The sequence below is a fragment of the Xiphophorus couchianus genome, chromosome 15 (assembly GCF_001444195.1).
Source record: "Xiphophorus couchianus chromosome 15, X_couchianus-1.0, whole genome shotgun sequence".
Taxonomy (NCBI): Eukaryota; Metazoa; Chordata; class Actinopteri; order Cyprinodontiformes; family Poeciliidae; genus Xiphophorus; species Xiphophorus couchianus.
In genome coordinates, this window is record NC_040242.1 from 18,863,636 (window position 1) to 18,883,799 (window position 20,164).

The 20,164-nt window shown below is 40.5% G+C and overlaps 1 protein-coding gene across 1 annotated transcript; it reads left to right on the forward strand.

Moving 5' to 3' along the window:
• Window positions 1–295: 295 nt before the first annotated feature.
• On the forward strand, window positions 296–18,754 carry kcnk13b (potassium channel, subfamily K, member 13b). Its single transcript, XM_028039531.1, has 3 exons — window positions 296–1,149; window positions 13,384–14,171; window positions 18,337–18,754. The coding sequence occupies exons 1-3, from the start codon at window positions 810–812 to the stop codon at window positions 18,493–18,495; spliced, it is 1,287 nt and encodes a 428-aa protein (XP_027895332.1). The 5' UTR covers window positions 296–809; the 3' UTR covers window positions 18,496–18,754.
• Window positions 18,755–20,164: the final 1,410 nt, after the last annotated feature.

A 20,164-nucleotide genomic window follows, 5' to 3' on the forward strand; every position in this document is an offset into this window, starting at 1 on the left:
GAAACTAAACCAAAATAACTTGGTAAGATTTTGTGGTTTTGCAGTGTTACAACAACTCCCACAACTTAAGGACTTCAAATTTCAACCCATAACCTGAGGTAGAACTTGTTATCCATAAGTCCGTTGGCTCCTGGCTGTTTAGTCAGATCGTCCATGTTTCCAGAAATAGCTCTTTGGGTGCCTCTCTCTGACCCTGAATAATTTATTTCCGCGGTGACATTTGCTCACGCGGTCCCGGGGTGAAGATGCGGCGGTCGCGTGGCTCCCTCCACGCGCCGCTCCCTCCCCCACCATCTGAGCGCCGCAAAGGTCAAGTGTTATTGATCCCAAACACGCTCTATAATGTCGGAATCAAACCTCCAAAAGTTTGGCTCGGGTCGAACATGACGGAGGTGTTGCGTTCAGGCTCATTATCTTCTCTCTCGCGCGCGCCAGCTGAGCAGTAGGTGATCAGACTCTGGTGCGTAAAAGACGCGCTCCGGGGCGGGGACAGCTTTGGAGACGCATCAGTAGAAGAAGAAAAAAACCAGAGCACAACAGCACGACGCGCTGCAAGTAGAGGTTGTTTCTCTCATATCTTCTAACATTTTCTAATTCTGATCAGATCCAGCCTCTGGAACTGCTACAAACATCTCGCTTGTTTGACTTTTTTTTTTTTTTTTTTTTTTTTTTTTTTTGGAACCGGTTGTTGCCAGAAACACAATGAAAGTCCACCGCGATGGACTTTTCCGTCTCCTCCGTGGAGCGCGTACGGTCCCCCACAGCCGCCGCCGCCGCCGCTCCTTCGCCGCGGTGACAACGGCAACATAATGGCATGCAGGAGCGGCTGCTGCTGCGGCTCCTCCGGCCCCATTAACGAGGACAACGCGCGGTTCTTGCTGCTGGCGCTCTTCATCGTCCTCTACCTGCTGTGCGGCGCCGCCGTCTTCTCGGCGCTGGAGCAGCCCAAGGAGCGGGAGGCGAAGGCGCGCTGGGCGCAGAGGTTCGAGCACTTCTCCCAGAAGCACAACCTGAGCAGGAGGGACCTGCGCGACTTCCTGAGGAGCTACGAGGAGGCGAACGTGGCGGGCATCCGCGTGGACACGGTCAGACCCCGGTGGGACTTCACGGGAGCGTTTTACTTCGTGGGGACCGTGGTGTCGACAATTGGTGAGGTTTTGCAGCAACCTGTCACGCACCGGCCGGTCGTTTCAGGTCAAACGCGTTGACCGAACCGTCTTTTTGGTCGATGTTTGTTTTTCACTCTTTTTCTTTTTCTTCTTGGGATAAGCACAAACTTATCCCAACTGTGAAATGTGCCGTCTCCTCTAAATTCAAAATGTAAATATGGAAAAAAGAAAAGGGGGAAAAAAAGTAATATTTTCTCTCTCTCTCGTTTCTGTTCATGGATTGAGCCAGCAGAGAAGCAAAGAGAAAAATCTGTTCGTATCCCTTCAGAACTGCACAACCAACAGCATTTTCACCGTAGATGCAGACCTGTCGCAATAAGCAATTAATCGATCAATCGCATGATAAATTAATAATTTCCATTTAAATGGTTAACCGTTTCTCTCTCTCTCTCTCAACTCTTCAATCATGGTACTTTGGTCTCAACTAGCCTTTTTTTAAGAACGATTTTGTTTACAGAATAAAACGTCATAAAAAAATTATTTGTTGTTTCTGTTGCTTATTTATTTTAGATATTAATAAGCTTCCTGCTCATTGTAAGACTGCCCCTACCTTAAAACAAGATTAAAAACCTCATTTGACATGACCTATTCTTAAATTTTTTAAATTCTATTCATTCACTATATTCAAAATTTTAATGTTTATTTTGTTTATTTTTAATCTGCTTGACTTTGTTTTAAATTTTCTTGTGCAAACACTTGGAATTGTCTATGGCTGAAAGGTGCTATATAAGTAAAGTTGCCTGGCCTTGCCATTTAAAATGTCTTCCAGTTTCAGTGATAAATGTTAATTAAAATTGTAAGTTTATTGATCTTTGAGCAATATTCTGCCACTAGCATTATTTTTACTTGAGAACGGTCTCCAAACAACAACATCATCGTTTATCGCAATAACTTTTATTGCAAAATTAATTGTTGTTACAGGTATAAAAATGACTCGGCTGAAGTTTAAGTAGTTGAAGCAACTCAGATTTTTAGCTATAGCATGCAGCACAGACTTGTTCAAAAACAGTAAAACATTCCTTTAATTTGTGTTTTAGTTTGTTCCTCGTTATTTACATGTTACCTGGTGCAAATTTCCTGTTGACATAATGAAATACTCACTTTTGGCATGTAAGGCGCAACTGATGTTGTGGAAATCTTGTGCCACCCCCGCTTGCTGTGCCTCCCCGAGCAGGGAGCTGTGTCATTCATTCGTTGACAAAGTTGTGCTGCAAATGTATTTTTTTAACTTTTCTCGTCACATTACTGGGGAGGAGCAAGCCTGGCACAGCTGACAGTGACTTGGAAATGAAAAGTCAGTCTCATAAATTAATTCTTGTGTCATTAAATGCAGCAAAAGTATTAAAACATACACGAGTAATTCAATGATTAACAATCAATCCGACATAAATTGACAGCTCTGAAGCATCTTGACTACGTGTCAAACTGTCAAGTTTGTCAGAAAATAACAATATCTGGGATTTTTTTTTGTGCTTTTGGTAAATACGCTGCTTCTCCTACTGTGAGGTTTCCAAAGCTTAGTGTAAGGCATTAAGTGGGAATTTGGTCTCAGCAGAGATGGGGCTGATCTGATCCAGGACTGGTATCGAATGTTTATTTCTGAATGCCTGCTACCGTATATCTTCTGTATTTCTGAATCTGATGTCTGGCTGATAGGGTGACTATCACTGACCAGATTATGCAGGTTAAACTGTCAGTCAGAAGCATTCTCACACACTTAAATAAACATAATAATCTCACCTTTTATTTTTTTTTTTACATAAAACGATTGTTTTCATTGTATAGTGTTATATACATTGAACAAACTACATAAAGTTCAGACCTACAGATGTCCGACTGGTGTCAGAGGGCGTACTCTGCCTGTTAGCATTAGCTTTGTAGCATATAGTTTGGTGTTGAAATGGTGAAAGCTTAAAATAAATGTTTTTAAAATGTGTTTTATGGAAACGTTTCAAGCATTATAACCTACCTCAGATTGTTACAGTAATAATAACTGACATTAAAACGGTAGCTCTGAAGAGGAGCAACAAGGAGCGTTAGCTAACAGGAAAGCTAACCGTATAACAGAACTGCTTCCGTACGTATTCCTTTTTTTTTTTTTTTACATTTGAACCTTTTTCTGCCACAGTACAATAAGTACGTTGCGATCAGTTGGAAGGCTTTCACACTAGTTATAAAAATTTACAATGTAGAAATTACATATGTAGACGTTTCTGTTACAGCTAGCCAATGCTAACTTCAGTAATTAGCAATAAAAGTTGTTAGAAACTGCAGCGTTACTGATCTTTTTTGTGCAACTTCACTCAATCTAATGTTCATACATGCTCTGATGAATAATTCATTCCCTGTAAAGAAAGATTCACCCGCCTCCCCTCCCGGCACAGTCCACAAAGGAATGCATTTTTTTTTTCTACAACAGATTTCAAAAACACCAAGTTCCACACCGTTTCCAGAAATCTTTTCGTCCACATGGAAACGCAGAGAACGGCCCAGACCAGTATTTACTCCCCCCAAACCAGAAGTGGTGCGATGCTGAGTAGATAATATGCGATTGTTGTTATGTATGACTCGTTTAGGGTTATAGATCAGATTAGATGTTGGGCTAATATACAGTATATAAGAGTTTTGGTTTTTTTATGGGTTTTTGCTGTCCACATTAGAATGAGAGGGCAAAATTTTCACTGTGGAACGTATTTAAACCTCTTCGTCATCCCCCCACCCCCGAAAAACAGTGTTCTCCATGTAGATACAGGGGGGAAATGACTAAAAACTATAAATTTTTGAAAAAAAGTTATAGTTTGGATTCTGTTCACACATTTATCAACTCTCTGCAATAATATACACTGAAACAAATGGCTGTAAAAACTACAGCATGAAAATACAGTAAGGTGGCTGGGTTTTGAAAATACAGCTCTTTACTGTGATCTGAAATGCCTATGGAAAGTATATGGGACGTGACTGGACTGCTGGATCGTGTACGGAAATTTACGGCTGTACTGTAAACTTTTAATGTACAGTTAAATTGACAGTAAAATAAAGCAATTTTAAAATATACATGTATATTTTTTAAATTAGAAAAGCAAAACAGTTTTTGAGAGTTTGGTAAATTATGTTGCAAGTTCACATTTAAACTTTTAAAAGCTAGCAAAGTATGCAGTTTTATGAACTACTGTAAAATTAAAACTTTTTGTAATTCTACTACAATTTAATTTAATGTAATTTTATTTTGGTAAAAATGTGATGAAATCACAGTAACCATGTTATATAATTACTGTGCTATTTTAAAGAAATTACAGTAACACTAATCAAATTACAGTAAGATAGTAATAAAAATTACAGTAAAACTGTAATAGAATTACAGTAAGGCTACTGTAAACAATTACCGTAAAGTTACTGTAATTTCTTTACCGTAAAAATCACAGTAACTGGCTGGCAACCCTGCTGCCAGTAAGTTACTGTAAATTCTACAGCGACATTTTTTACAGTGTAGGAATGGGAGGATTTTTCTGAACCCTTTTTTTTTTTAGCAATTAGCAAATAACACATGGGAAGATATAGGTGCATAAATTTTGCAAGGCCTGTGTTCTGTTGTATATTGCTCTATGCAGCAAAAGAACAATTACTACCCATAAAATGTGTTCTGGATTAGAAAACATTAATAGTGGGAGGTTTGTAAATAATATACTCATTGCCATAACGTTGTAGAAATACAACCGTTGGAATAAAATGATTAAAGTCCAGTCAAAGTAAAGTATCAGGTTTGACGTTGAAAAGAGGAGGGAACAGTCAGATTATGCTTAGATGTAATTTGTACGTGGAAACCAAAGTACAAAGACAGAGTCTGCTCCTGTTCCAACAGTCTCCATCCCGTAACGTGGTGGTGGCAGCGTCATGCTGTGGGGAGGCTTTTCTCAGCCTGGCTGATGGGAACATGGGAGGATGGAAAACCTGCTTAAGGCCGCAAAACGGATTCAAATACGCACCGCACTTTCCAGATTTTCAGACTTTGTAAGATAGTTGCATTCAGTCAGAGGGTTCTTCAAGAGTCGCTGTAGTACAGACTGCTAGAGGAGATCCTTCCTGCCCACAGCAATCAGCATTTAAAAACCTGGGCTAATACGAGTTACAGTAACATGTCGATTCCCTGTCTGATTAATCAAATATTTCTGGATCTGAAATTTATAAAGCAATTTGGTTATTTTGTATCGCAAAAACACTCATTGCTCAGTCGTAATTTCAAGCTTTGGACAAAAAAAAAAAAAGCCTGACATAGAAAAAACGCAGAATTCACAAAATCAAAGTTTTTCAATGCGCTCTCCACAGAATAGCTTTTATTTTATTTTATTTTCACAAAACGTGTTGCTCAACTCTCCAGGGACAGGGAAGAGTCGGCCTCCGGTGCACAGCGCTATCTCTCCTCAGCACACAGCAACAGTGGACAATAAGTGCCATCACTAGTGCTTATTGTAGGGGCGTTATCACCCCGGCAGCTAAACGACATGTAAATTGGAACGACTTGATTCTAAATATAGAAGGGTTGGTGTTTCAGATGGACCCAAACAGCCCTAAAAACAGGAACGGTCTGCTCGACTATTTGACATCGAGAGAGTTATGGAAATTTCTCAGGTTACTCGAAAAGAGGAACGTGGATCAAAGACGGCCACAGAATGAACGCATTGTGAACAAGTTATTAAATCTTCTCTTTGGATATTACAGTCGGTAATTGACGGCCACACAGATCTATAAATAGGTGCACATGTACAGAAGTATGGAGGCATTTGTATTCAGAGTTCTGGGTGCGGACTGTAAAGACTGTAAGGGAAACCGAATGAAACATTTACCATTTAAAAAAACAAAAAACAGACCAATTTCTCTTTTGTTTTCTTGTTTTTGTAATATCATCAATGTGCTTCAGTATGAGGCACACTAACAGTCGCCTTTACTGCATGAAGTAAAATGGACGCAGAATGAGAATTTGTCTGAACTGCATTTAGCCGCATTGCTTGGCAACAAAGTCTAAGTGAAGAAGACGAAACCAGAAGCAACTTTTGTGTTCAACAGAGTTAAGATTTACAAAAATAGATGCGGCCAAAAAGAGAAAAGTCTTGTCGGAGAATGTGTTTCTGATTTCCATCCAAATTGTGCAACTTTGATTTTAAAAAAAAAAAGTAAAAAAATATTTCTTTTCTTTTACACTTTATAAATAAAATACTGCAGGTTGAAGGCAGATTGTTTTTGGCACTTCGGTTAAGAAGAAGCTCGTTTTGCTGCTTCAAACAAGTATGTGTGACGAAGTATCTGCTGTCAGGTCAATTATATTGTATCACGATTAATCTGGTAAATTGTTTCAGCTCTACAGTATTGTACAAGGTAGTGAATTAGTGTAATCTAGAATAGCACAGTGCAGTTTTCTAACTATACGCATCATCCTTTGAGTTCTATTCTTTCACACTTTTCCTTTTACAAACACCGTCGTTATCCCGGAACTAAATTTCTACCTGAATTCAAAATGAAGAAAAGAAAAAGTTTCGTCATTTCTGTCCATCCATGAAATCCCCTTCAATAGCTCAGTAGCAGCGAACAAAGGAAGATAAGATAAGATAAGATTTATTGTCATTGTCATCAACAGATTACAACAAGATTGAGGTACAACGAGATGGAAAAATGACGTATTTGTGTAAAATTCTCAGAACCACCAGCCTCCGTCAGGGTCCTGGGTTCGCTGGTGTCGGTGTGAGACGGAGACAAAGCCCTAAAGTCCTTCAGATATGCTCAACCCAACATGACTGCCACTATTGATCCTGTGTTGTCACAACCTCTCCTCAGATTTGTGTCTCCATTTCGCTCCAGCGCCATGGTTGAAACAAATTTACGGTCAGCGTCAGACGACGTGGCAGGGCCTCTGATTGATAGCAGGCTCAGGGCGTGTATGAGGGAGAAATCCATAAAGTCATCACAATTTCTTCAGAGACATTTTGCGTCACACGGTGTGAACCCCACAGATTCATGTTGCTTAAAATGTGGAAATAATCATTCTCTGACGAGTTCATCGATTAAGCCAGGGGTCTCAAACTCCAGTCCTCGAGGGCCGCAGTCCTGCAACTGTTAGATGTGCCTTTGCTGAACCACACCTGAATAGAATAATTAGGTCATTAGCAAGGCTCTGAGAACTGATCTACACAAGGAGGAGGTGATTAAGCCATTTCATTCCAGTGTTTTGTACCTGTGGCACATCTAAAAACTGTAGGTCTGCGGCCCTCGAGGACTGGAGTTTGAGACCCCTGGATTAAGTCCTCAAACTTGTTCATGCGTTGCCTTTACAGCCCCATCGGAAAGGGATGGAGATGGAGATGCACCGGCCCAAACCGTCGCAGCCTTGGTCTTCGTCATGATTGGTGCTTTATTCAGCTATCTGTGACTTCTATCAACTTTGACAAGCTCACATATTCACTCTTCAGAAAAGCATCTACTTTGGGTTTTGAACGTATACCAAGAAGTCCAAATTTGGCTTACGGTACATTTTAAAATGTTCCAACAGTCTCCATCCCGTAACATGGTGGTGGCAGCGTATTGTATTTACTACGACATTATCAGCATGATATTAGCATCGGCTGACGTTGGCGGAAAATTTTAATACCAAACATTGGCTATTCAGGTCAAAATAATTCATCGATATACAAGGTGCTGTTTTTATATGACAAACCAGTGACAATGATGCCTGCAGCACAGCACAACGTTATGACACCAAACTAATCTGATCACGGTGGGAGAGCAGGACCAAGTGAAAATGTCAGCAGTGTGGAAGTTCTTTAAGATGTCGGAAACTGATAGCAGAACCGCTATTTGCCTCGACTGCTCAGCATCGGTGATAGGAGGAGGAGAGACAACAAAGTTGATTAACCATCTCAAGAACCGCCGTGCCGACCATTACGATGAGTTCATGGTGGCCAAAGAGAAAGTAAGAGAGCGGTTAACCAGGGAGACAAAAAAAAAACTCACCAGCGGTCCATTCTACAAGCTTTGGAGAAATATCAGTATTGGTATTGGTTATAGGCTAAATTAGTTTTAGTATATAGGCGTACCAAATATCGAACAAAGATCCAATATCGTGCATCTCTAATATTTATGGTTTAGGTTTCCAACTGTATTAAATGAGATGGAGGCTTCTGGTTAATTACGTGACTGAAAAGCAACTGGATGCACTGGATTTTATTTAGTGATATCACAGTGAAGAGGTGCTGCCACCGATTTATCGGCCGGACGATTTCCTTAATTATTGGAATATCGGTGAGCGGCCGATTTTTACATGTGAAGCGGATCTTATCCACCGTTCTTATCTTCGTCTGCAAAGGTCTAAAAATCAACATCTGTCCTCTTCTGCTCTCCCGTCAGAGAGGTTTGACTGACGGACCGGCCCACCAGGTCATATCTGCACGTTTACAGTCAACAACAGTCACCCCACTGTTGCCAATTCAGTTACTTTACTGCTATATTTAGCGACATTTCAGACAAAAAATATATACTGTATATAAAAAATTGGTATCGGCCAAAATCAGAATCGGCAGGTTAGGCTTTTTAAAAGATCGGTAATCGGCGATCCAGCCAGAAAACTGCAATCTGTGCACCACTGGCTGCCACACCCTTTATATGTGACGCTTTTACTTCAGAATTATGCCCTGATAATGCATGTTGTTCTAATCACACAAAATCCCAGCAAAATAAGTTGAAATATGAGGTTTTAATGTGACAAAATCTGAAAGTGCTTTGGGAATACTTTCACGAGGAAGTGTATGAAGCATTTACATTAAGTTCTCAGTTAAAAAAAATAAAAAAGATGTTCTATGTGTGAACACAGAACAAAATGCTTGTGGGGCTCAGACAGTGAAAGTAACGAGGCGCTCAGTATGTGACGGCAGAGTGGTCAATTTTATCTTTTATTCATTGTTCCTTCGTCTACTCTTTAATTCCACGTACCATTCTCACTTTGTTACTTTGATAAAGCCTTTTCAAAATAAACTGTCATATTGGATCTTCTCTAAAAGCACTGCATGCATCATGACAGGCTGATGTGCTATACAGTAGCAGAGTGCTGCATTGTGACGGTATCATTAGTGCACAGAGCATCTCTTAATGCCCATGCATTTCCTCTCTACCTCTCTACCTTTCCACATTTTAATGGAGAATTATCTGGTTTGGAAACAATGTTATCCCCATTCGCTGCCAATTTAGTTGAGGTGATATGGAATTCATCCACCCGTTGTCTACTGAAGACCATTTCAAATGACAACCAGCAGGACACACTGGCGACCAGAACCCATTTCCAGTCCATGAATTCTCTAGAAAAGAAAAACACAAACAAACATAAAAAGCCATGTATTTTGCCAAGCTTCTGAAAATCTTATGTAGATGAAAATTCCCACATTAGTAAGGACCACGAATGGAACACCAGAGCACCTTGTTTTGTGTCTTAAGTTGGGATGCGTCGATAAATGTGCCAGTCGATTAATTCGTCTGTGTACATAATAAAAAATAACATATGCAAGTTATTTAAGGAGTAAGTTAAGACTGGAAGGTTTCAGTTGCGTCAGTCTCATCAGCAAACATTCAGCCTGAGTTTGTTGCTTTGACCTTTTCCTTCCTGTTTCCAACTTCAGATCGGCGATATAACAATGCGGCTCGGGACTCCACCGGAGTTGTTTGCCATGGATTCTAAATATTGGAGTGAGACTGCGCCGAGTAAAAAGCACACTGTGTCTTTGTCATGAGCAATCCACTTTCACGGCTCCATTTCAATATTCGGATTTGAATCATATCTATTGTCAGACTTTGTTATTTTCATTTCCAACCTTGCAACAAACACGTCGGTTTGTGAAGTCGCAAGCATGAAACAGGAAAGTGATTAGCTGTGCAGAGGTTGTTGCTGCAACCATGACTTATTAAAACAAGTCTATTTATCTAGTGATATTTTCGACTTCTGTTTTTGTTGCAGATTAAAATAACAGCAAGGGCTTTTTGAGAACATGGTAAACAAAGGCGATGAGTCACAAGGAACTAAGGCGCTACTGTTTCCTTTCCTCCACAGGAGATCTAATCAAGTTATTATCCTAAAATAAACACACAGAAGTTCACCATTTTGTTATTCGTTTTATTCTGAAAGATTGCCTGTGAGAATACTACGCATAGTTTTAAAGAACTAAAACACTGTTGATCTTTTCTAAAGTGTTATCTGGTTGTTCATAATAACCTGTACCATAAGAATATGGTAAAGATGTGTAAAAGTTGTGGTACACATGCAGCAGTATAAACTCCATGTGTTGTTTTTTTCAAGGGGCAGTGTTATGTAAAATAGACGTTTTAAAGATTTACATCATGTTATAATGTTATTTCCTCATCAAGCAACCTTCCACACTCAGCTCCTTCAGACTAGCCAGCAGCAATTAGTGCAGTTCCACCAGGTGTTTGCTATCAGCTGAGCTCATTATAGGAGCTACTTCTCTGGTAAAATGTTGTTCAAGGGTTAATAGTGGAGCCATGTTGTGATGACTTCCTGAAGGCGGAGTTTCAGAAAGAGCCGGAGTTTTTAAAGGGACAGAGGCCCAATTTCAAGGCGTTAAATCAGGAAGTAGAATTTCTTTTAAGCCACATTTGATATATATAGCATTTTTATAACACCAGAAGGTAAGATAGTTCTGATAATACTTTAAAATGCCTGGAAAACACACAATACTGTCCCCTTTAAGTTTCAATGTAGTGACATTTTAATAAGAGTAAAAATCTAAGATTTTTTTTCATTTATTTCTCATGCAAATTAACCAATGCTACACTAATAGGAGCTCAATGGGCTACTATGCATTAAATTTAGCAAAACTAACTCTAACTAACTCTCAAGCGGGACTGCGTTTTTTTAAAGCATTATATGTTTATTATTGGTTTATTTCCTGTTTGATCGACGACTCTGGTGTTTTTATCCTTCATTGGTTGAAGCAGTAGGATTTAGAGCCACACCCTCTAGCTAAGTATTAATTGTTGTTTTTATTGTGACTTGCTGTAAAATTAATTGCCCTCTGGAACAGGAATTAAAATCTGTATCTAAATCCGAATCATAGATGTATATTCAAAGTCTACGATTGAATATATGTCTGAAATATGGCCATTAAGTATGGCTCTTTTTGTCCTGGTTATGCTATAAAATATTCCGTCAACTAGATCTAAGACCACTGATTTTATCACCTACTTCTACCATTTCAGATTATTTTTTTCCTCTGCCCAACCACAACTTTAACCGGTCGATTGATTTGAAGATTGGTTTTCAAACAGTTTATGACCCCAGTGGCTGCATGCAAGTCTTTAATATATGGCTGTTGCTATTTCTCTGTAAATAATCTATAGCTGCCTGAAAAATACAAGAGTTAAAGCTCGAAATGAGCCCCATGGTTAATCTTTGGTATGGATGTTAGGACGTTAGCAGCACAACTCAGAAACCGTCACCGACAGCAGCTAGTTTCATCCTGACTCGTGTCATAATGCAGTTCCTTTCATGCCCGTCTGACTGCAATATTATTATTACCACCACCGTATCTTAAATGGGTCAAATAGCCTGTGACATTCATGTAAATGATATCTTGAAACACAAAGAGAAGAAAAACAAAGTCATAAACTCCAGCTCATTCGGCTTTATTGTGGTGTTTGGGAGAAAGCTCTGGCTCAATTAGCACCTTGACAACCAATTTGAATCAAGAGGCAATCAAATGCTCCCCAAGAAGCCACCGTGTAGCGCAGCCAATTAGTCAGGCTGAAGCTTTTGTTTTCCGTCTCAACGCTGAGAAAAAGAAAAGGCCGCAACATTTAATTTAGCTTTTTCCACCCGAAAAGGCCTCGTGCGTCGCACACATTCACAGCTACTGTACCTGTTGACGTCAGCAAAGGTGTTAGATGGCAAAAACTGCAAAAAGTACTCAATCATATGACATAAAGTTTCTTGTTAATATACTTCAGTGTACTTTATAGCTTAGCAAATACTTTGTAGAGTCATCTGTCAATGTAACTGGAGCTACAGGTCTTTAGAGTGTGTCTCTACCAGCTAGAAGTTGAACATTTTCACCCATTCTTCTTTGTGATGAAGTTCAAACTCACTCAGGTTGAGCTTATTGTTCTCCTTCAACTTTAAAGACTCGATTTAAAATCGGTCTGGACTTTAAGTGGGCCATTCTAACACCTGACCATGCTTTGACGCATTGGATCTTGTTGGGATCCAGTAATGACGAACTGAACTACCTACGGGGACCAAAGAGAAAGGTAGGAAAACTATCAATCCCAGAATGCACTGCAGTAATCCACCTTCAGTTCTAGGATGAAAAAGGAGGAGTTTCACCGTGTGGAAATGTGACATCTTGTTTTAGCAAAAATGTTATCTGTCTCTTTCCACTGCAGATTACTGCAATGGTCAAACGTTCACTTTGGTTCTCACCTGACCAGAGCGTCATCTGCCACCTGTTAGCTGCTACTTAGATAAAATCATACATATTTGGACTCAATCTACGAGTCAGACAGCTTCAGCTATTACCTTTTGTTGCTCTGCTGCATTCAGTCCCGGTGAAAACACACTGAAGTTTATGGCTGTAACATGGCAAACAGTGAAACGGTTCAAGGAGTTTGGAAATTCTTTCAAAGTACCGTAAGTCTGAAACAAATATTTTTATTTAGCTAACAGAATCCAAATAAGTTCCAGAAAACTGGAATCCCACCATGTAATAAAGAGACGAGCTTTAACTCAATCACATTAGCCGTTTTAGGTGCTCGTCAGAATCATTAAGGGAAGCATCCAATTTAAAACTTGGAGGATACCTAATTGTAACTGGGTAGTTGTTTTCATTGCCAAGAGATTTTATGCTTAGTTCAAATGACAAAGCAACAGGAAGTGGTTATATTTCTCCTCTGCTATGTGCAAGTAATCAATTTGTTTCCTAGGAGAGCAGCAATTCATTTGCAAGACCGTGTGCGTGAATGAAAATGGAGGGTTTTTTTAAAAATTGTGTTTGTCTAGAGACAGTAATGCTCTTTGTTCTGCTCTCTCTCTCTTTAGTCTTTTATGTATGCTGTGGAGAAACAAAGATTCAAATTAAGCTACCACCCCTCCCCTTGTCTCACTGATAGCTGTACAATCCTTGTAGTCTGGATTAACACTCACTACTGAATGTCTTTGTGCGTTTGTCAGGGTTTGGGATGACCACTCCCGCCACCATTGGAGGAAAAATCTTCCTGATGTTTTACGGACTGCTGGGCTGCGCTGCCACCATCCTCTTCTTCAACCTCTTTCTGGAGCGCGTCATCACGGTCATCGCCTTTGTCCTCAAGTCCTTCCATGAACGGCGCCGCAACAAGGCCATGCTGCCGCAGAATGGACGCCGGGCGTCTGACGGCGAGAAGGCGGGCGAAGCCGAGGCGGGCGGAGTAGGAAAGCGTGAGGCGCTCGCCGGCTGGAAACCCTCGGTTTACTGCGTCATGTTCATCCTCGGAGCGGCGGCAATCTTGGTGTCCTGTTGCGCCTCGCTGATGTACTCGGCGGCTGAAGGCTGGGGCTACTTGGACTCGCTTTACTTCTGCTTTGTGGCTTTCAGCACCATTGGGTTCGGGGATATGGTCAGCAGTCAGAGGATCTCCTACGAGGGTCACGCCACGGCTGCGTACCGGGTCGGAAACTTTTTCTTCATCCTCACCGGCGTCTGCTGCATCTACTCCCTTTTCAATGTCATCTCCATCGTCATCAAGCAGGTCCTCAATTGGCTGCTCAGGAGGTTGGAAGCCTCTTGCCACTGCTGCTTCTATAGGAAGGGTCCTCACCCACACCGGCACCCTCGCCGGAACGTGGTGGCCCCGGGACATCTCCGTGCCCGCAGGGACCCCTCCATTGAGACGGACGCCATCAACGAGAGCGAGACCGACCCGGGCCGCAGGATGTCTGGAGAGATGATCTCCATGAGGGACTTCTTGGCTGCCAACAAGGTGAAAACCTTATGTCAGGAACAACCTAAGATGCCTCACATCCGGTCTTGGGCCTTTAATGGAATCACGCTAATCTTAAATCAGATATGTGGCAGGTTTGAACAGTAGAACCTGGGTAGTCTCAAAGGATTAGGAACCACAGCTCCCCATGAATAGCTAAATACTTAAGACCTTCTCTAAAAGTGTTTCTAACTGCCTATATTAATAGTTAAAATACTATATGTATCTTAATTTGCATTATTGTGCAGAGGGTAAACCATCTTAGCACTTAAACTAACATCTAAGGTCTTCCTTACCCTCTTGAGGGTACAGCCAATCAGTGGCAAGGAAAATAAATGGGACTTCTGGATTGGCTGCTTTGCAAACACTAGCCAATGACATGCCAAGTAGCATTTTCCTGTGGTATTTCTACTTCCTGAGCTGAATTTTCCTTCAAATATTTTTGAAATGCTGTCGGACAAAATTCATCAATAGGCGGCGACGGATTTCCGCAAATAGTTTGGAGTTATGTTCCACAGAAGAATAGGTGAGTCTGCGAATACTTAGCCGCAAATAGGCAGGGGTCCACTGTACTAGCTATATTGAAGGGGTTTTGAGGATGGAGGTCTCTTAAGGTCAGAGTTGAGTCCAAAACTTTCCCTTTGTCTTATTTTAGGTATTCACAGTTGAACCTTCTGGTGTGCTTTGACTATTTATCCTCCTGTATAACCCTACCGCACTCTGGCATGAGCAACAGCAAAACAACCCAAGTATTGTAGCATGATGGTGAACATTTTTGGAAAGATAACAGCTGTTTGCTAATGTTAGCGGGGTGAAAGAAAGCTAGCATGTCTGTTGCCAGCATTTTAGCTGAATTTCTCCTTTCTAGTTCATTTCTAATTTAAGTTTTACCTCTAAAAGAAAAATCTCTTTTTCTCATGGAATACGAGTTAATGCTTGAAGGTCACTCTAGCTTTAATTTAAACAGAGGAACAGCAGGCTCTGATGAACAACAACCTCGCTTACCAGGAAGGGATTAAAGCCCGCTCACATCAGCCCACCTCCCACACAGAAACAAATCTGGTCTCATTAAAGCTGTTGTTTCTCTTATTATGTTTTATCTTATTATATATTTGTTTAAAACCGTGTGAATAGACTCAATTAAAACACATTCAGTGCACCACCAACCCGTCCCCCGAACACAATTTGCTGCGTATTGATTTTCAAAAAGTCATTAGTGAGAGCAGCGACAACTGAAAGCAGCGTGAGCATTCAGAGACGTTTTTTTGTCCAACACCTTCGTTTTCTGACTAGACCTAACAAAAATGTTGTTGTTCTTTAGCTTAATTCCTTGGTACTGAGAGATACAAGCATCACGTTTAATATCTTAAGCCCAATATTTAACTAATGTTAGGCTTAAGAAAACTTAAAGCTGCAGTGTCTTATAAAAAATAAAAAAAGTTGTTTTTTTTTCATATTTGTTAAAACTGTCACCTGGTCATGTCAGTACAATATGAGACAGATAATCTGTGAAAAGATCAATCTCCTCCACTTCCTTCCCAAGACACTGTCACGGTCTGAAGTCGTGCACCGCTCCCTTCCAAAAACAACCAATCAGAGCCAGGGGGACGCTCTTGACTTATGATAATATTTTACGAAGCAATAAAAAAAGAGCTATTACTTTAGTAAAAATAAATAAAAAATCTTTATGATGCTCAATGAGAAAATATGACTTTTGTCTGTGTTGATAGATCTGTTGTGATGCAGTAGTTGTTTTCATATTTTGAATGTAAACTAAGTTTCACTCTGTCTCCAAAGCTCTGTATTATTTTTGAAAGGCAGTGTTACTGTAAATATACAAGAAGTTTCCGCATTCTCAGTGAAGGCCCTTCCATTAGATGCTTACATCGAGGAAAATAACATCGATTTTGTCCCTCGGATGTAAGAAATACGAGTTTGTGCACTTTTGATTTTCCTTCTCTGATATTGTGTTTTGAACACTTACGTACGAAGCGATGCTTTGTAGTATTTCAGCTTGAAGCATTTGAGCCATCCAAAAGTATACATACATACCTCTGACCTTTTTCCATGTTTTTTGGCTCTAGTGGCCTTTATTTGAAAGTGCCATGACGGGAATGTAGGTAATGAGAGAGAGGGAAGACATGCGGCAAAGGTCACCAGGCCAGGAATCGAACCTGCGACACCGCGTTGAGGACTAAGGCCTCCTTATGCGGGTTGCGCTTGACCCCTGCGCCACCACAGCACCCCTCTTTTTCATGTTTTGTTACATCGCTACCCTCAAACCATCCGTGTATTTCTTTTTTATTTTTATGATAGACACAAACACAACACTTTAAAAAAAATACTAAACCTAAACAGTGTGTCATACATTTTTATTGAGTCTGTATTTTGAGTCATACGTTGCTGCTGTTAAGTTATGAAAAGCCGGCCGGTTCTTCTTCTCCGTAGTTTTTTCAGGCAATGTGTAGCGACCAAAAACTGATTCACAGAGAACCGTTCAAACGTGTCTCTGTTTGGTCTACTTCTATTTACACCATCACCCTGCCTAATGGATTCCCCTTTACTTAGCTCCATCAACTCTGCCCAGTTTCCCTTATGATGCCGGTGGGGAAGAGTGTGTTCGTTTTGTTCTACTCTTAGTGTTTTGTGTGTGGACAAAGTTTCATTTTCATCACAATTCTTTAATTAAGTATCATTTTCAATACCGTTTAAGCTAGTTCGCAGACCAGGGGCTAAACGTCACCCCAAAGCTTAGCTCCTCCTGCAGCAGAGAAGAAAATTGACTTCTGCTGGTGTTTAGGAAAATATTTAGGATATTTTCCTAAATATCACTCAAGTCTTTTTCACTTTCATAAATTCCATAAAAATACAAATTGGTAGTAAGAATACGTAGATCCTTAAACAGATGAGCAGAAGGATGATTACAATTCTAACAAAACCTTTTCGAATACTTACAATTTTATGCAAAGTTGTGGGCAAATTATTTTACAATAAGATAAATATGGGTGTATCAGACTATAATGAAGTGTAAGCAGTGCATGTGTACCTTATTAAATCTAGCCTAGCCAGGTAAAGCCAAGAAAGAAAAGAAAAAGCTAAGTTATCTTCTTTGCTCACCTTTTTTCATTATTATTATTATTGAAATTCCAAGCAGAGCATAAGCGCCTGCAACAAATGTCACGCTGCCGGAAATACTTTTTATGAAACATACAGGGAAAAAAATGTAAATGTCAGGTGGAATGCAAACTAAAGACTTTCCCCATGTGGTCATCCTGCCGGCTCCTGTTAAACATATTCGTAAGGAAGAAATGAGCGCCTTGTTCTTCTCTATGTGGAGCTACGAAACGTTGCCTTGTTGAACCGCAACTTCTGGTTGCCTCTGCTGACGCTTGTTTAGCATTTATCACCTTCCTGTCTAGTTAGATCGTCGCACCTAAGCAAAGAAAATATCTGCGTACTTTACATATCTTATGTGAGAACAGGACGTGCTATGTGTCAACACTTGCTTCTGCAGGTTTAAAGATGAAGTGGGTAACTTTTATTTTTAAAAATATATTTTTTACATTATTGTTAAAATTATTGGGTTGAAGAGTATAATATATTATCAGATAATCTGAGAAAATCACGCTCCGCTGCCTTCTCCCAGTACTAACTGCAGAAATACACCAGTCAGTCAGAACAACCAATGAGAGCCAGGAGGAGGGTCTTAGCACTGTCAATCACTCTCTCACACCCTTCCTGTTTCCTCTTTGCTAATCAATATCTGGCTCACCATAATGTAGTCTGCTAACACTAGTTAGCTAGTTAGCATAGCCCTCGATGACGGCAGATAAGCGGTTTCTCTGTAACGGTAAGTTGTTTCTCCGCCATTAGCACACGAGTTAGCATACACGAGGTTGATTGACAGCGCCAAAGCCCTCCTCCTGCCTCTGATTGGTTGAATTTTTTTCCGACCTCAACTGTAGCTCAGAGATTACCTGTCTCACAACGTCCATGCTCACAGTTTTAATAAATATGGGTGGGGGGGATAAAAAACAAAACGTATTTTTGTAAAAGTTACATACTGAAGCTTTAACAGGAGGATGTTGCAGCCTCTGTACATAGGAAGCAAGCTTCTTTTTTTTTTCTTCCCCTCCCGTGCTGACCAGTTTCTCCTCCCCCACAGGTGAACTTGGCCATCATGCAGAAGCAGCTGTCGGAGATGGCGGTCGGACACCCGCGGCAGTCCGGCGGCTCCTGCTCGCATCAGAACGGCTTCTCAGGAGGGGTGGGCGCCCTGGGCATCATGAACAACCGGCTGGCAGAGACCAGCGTGGACAGATAAGGAGTTGTTTAAAAAAAAAAAAAACAGACACAGAAGATTGAAGAGGAAGAGTCTGACGGGCGTGGGCTAACTGAACCCCTCTATCCCCAGCAGTCTCCTCTCAGCAGGCGCAAGCGAATCCCTCTCTGTCCGCTTTCCTTTCAGGAACTTGACTCCGTGTCAGTTTGCTGAAATCTTTCATCCGGACCAGAGTGCTGGAATGTTCCCTGGTGATGAACCCAGTTTCCATGGTGATAAATTAAAAAAAGGAATAAGCCTGCCTAGAGCGTCGTTTTCTGAGCTCCTTCTCACCTAAACGCAACATCCTGGGTTTGTCTGTTTAAAACATGGTTTATGTTCAGGAAATGAAATTATGCCGAATACTGCCATTGGGATGTTATGTTCAGATATTTTAATGCACATAAAGTAATTTGTCTATTGGCATTTTTTTTTTTAAATCTATTAAAGCGAGAAAAAACTGCCAATCCTCCTACACATGACCTAACTACTAAACATGAACAAGTGATGTTTGTTGGGCCAAACATTACTGATAGTGGAAATTACTTATAATTATATAAATAAAATAGCATATCTGTCAGGGGCGATTCTAGGATCTGACATTTAGGGGTGCTTAGCCCCCAGCAGGTCTAAGACCCATGAAAAGATATTTGTTGGTGCGGTTTTCTAAATCTAACTGCTTATTTACATACATTCACAAACAAAATTAAGAGACATGTCAGTAATTCATAGAATAAAAGAACAATGTTCATTTTACTCAAACATATACCTATAAAGAGTAAAATCAGAGAAACTTTTCATTTTTTCCAGAGGTGTATAAACTCTGTTTGAAACAGAATCACAAGACCACATCATACCTGCCAACATCTGCTAACATTAATGAGACACATGCAGCTGTGGAGTGACACAGTCCTAGTGGGGTCTGCTGCCCCGGAAATTAAAATAAAATCTACTCAACACTATGCATTTTCAGTCATTTGAAGAACATTTGACTAAAACCAGTTTATTATCAAGGTAGAAGTTCAGGTAAATGACTCATGAAAATGAGACATTAACCTCAACTTTATTTGAAAATCATACTTGGAAATTGCATTACCCTTATTTTTATCTGAATGTTATGTGGCTGTTGGCCTTTTTTCTGTATATAAGAATGTTTGTCCATCTATGGAAAAGCAGATTCAGGTTGCAGATCCCAGTGTTGTATAGTAACGAAGTAAAAACACTTCACTACTTTACTTAAGTATATTTTGGAGTACTTCATACTTTCCTCGAGTATGAAAATTTTTGATAACTTTCACTTTTACTTCACTATATTTCCGAACTTAATTGCATACTTTTACTCCGATACATTTTCAATGTGTGGTTTAGTTACTCGTTACAAAAAAGCGAGAGAGAGAAACAAAGTGTTTTGACCCCACCTACTGATTAGCAAGTAGCAAGCAGGCTACCGAACAAAGTCGGTAGCCTGCTTGCCTGGGCTGGTTCATCACCACCAATAGGATACACCTGTTTCGCTTCTCCCATTAAACACAAAGCAAGTCTCGCAATCAGCAGCAGCCACATGGAGGAGGAGACGGAGACCACAACGACTGCAACTACGTCGGACACGGCTCCAGGGGAACCACCAGCTGGTGATGAGAGCCCATGGCCTTATTTAAACACAATATACTCT

Bases quoted from the DNA above. Each gene is read 5' to 3' on its own strand.
- kcnk13b (XM_028039531.1), top strand. From the start codon at position 810: ATGGCATGCAGGAGCGGCTGCTGCTGCGGCTCCTCCGGCCCCATTAAC. The intron at 1,150-13,383 runs GTGAGGTTTTGC...TGCGTTTGTCAG, and splicing joins GACCGTGGTGTCGACAATTG to GGTTTGGGATGACCACTCCC. The intron at 14,172-18,336 runs GTGAAAACCTTA...CCTCCCCCACAG, and splicing joins ACTTCTTGGCTGCCAACAAG to GTGAACTTGGCCATCATGCA.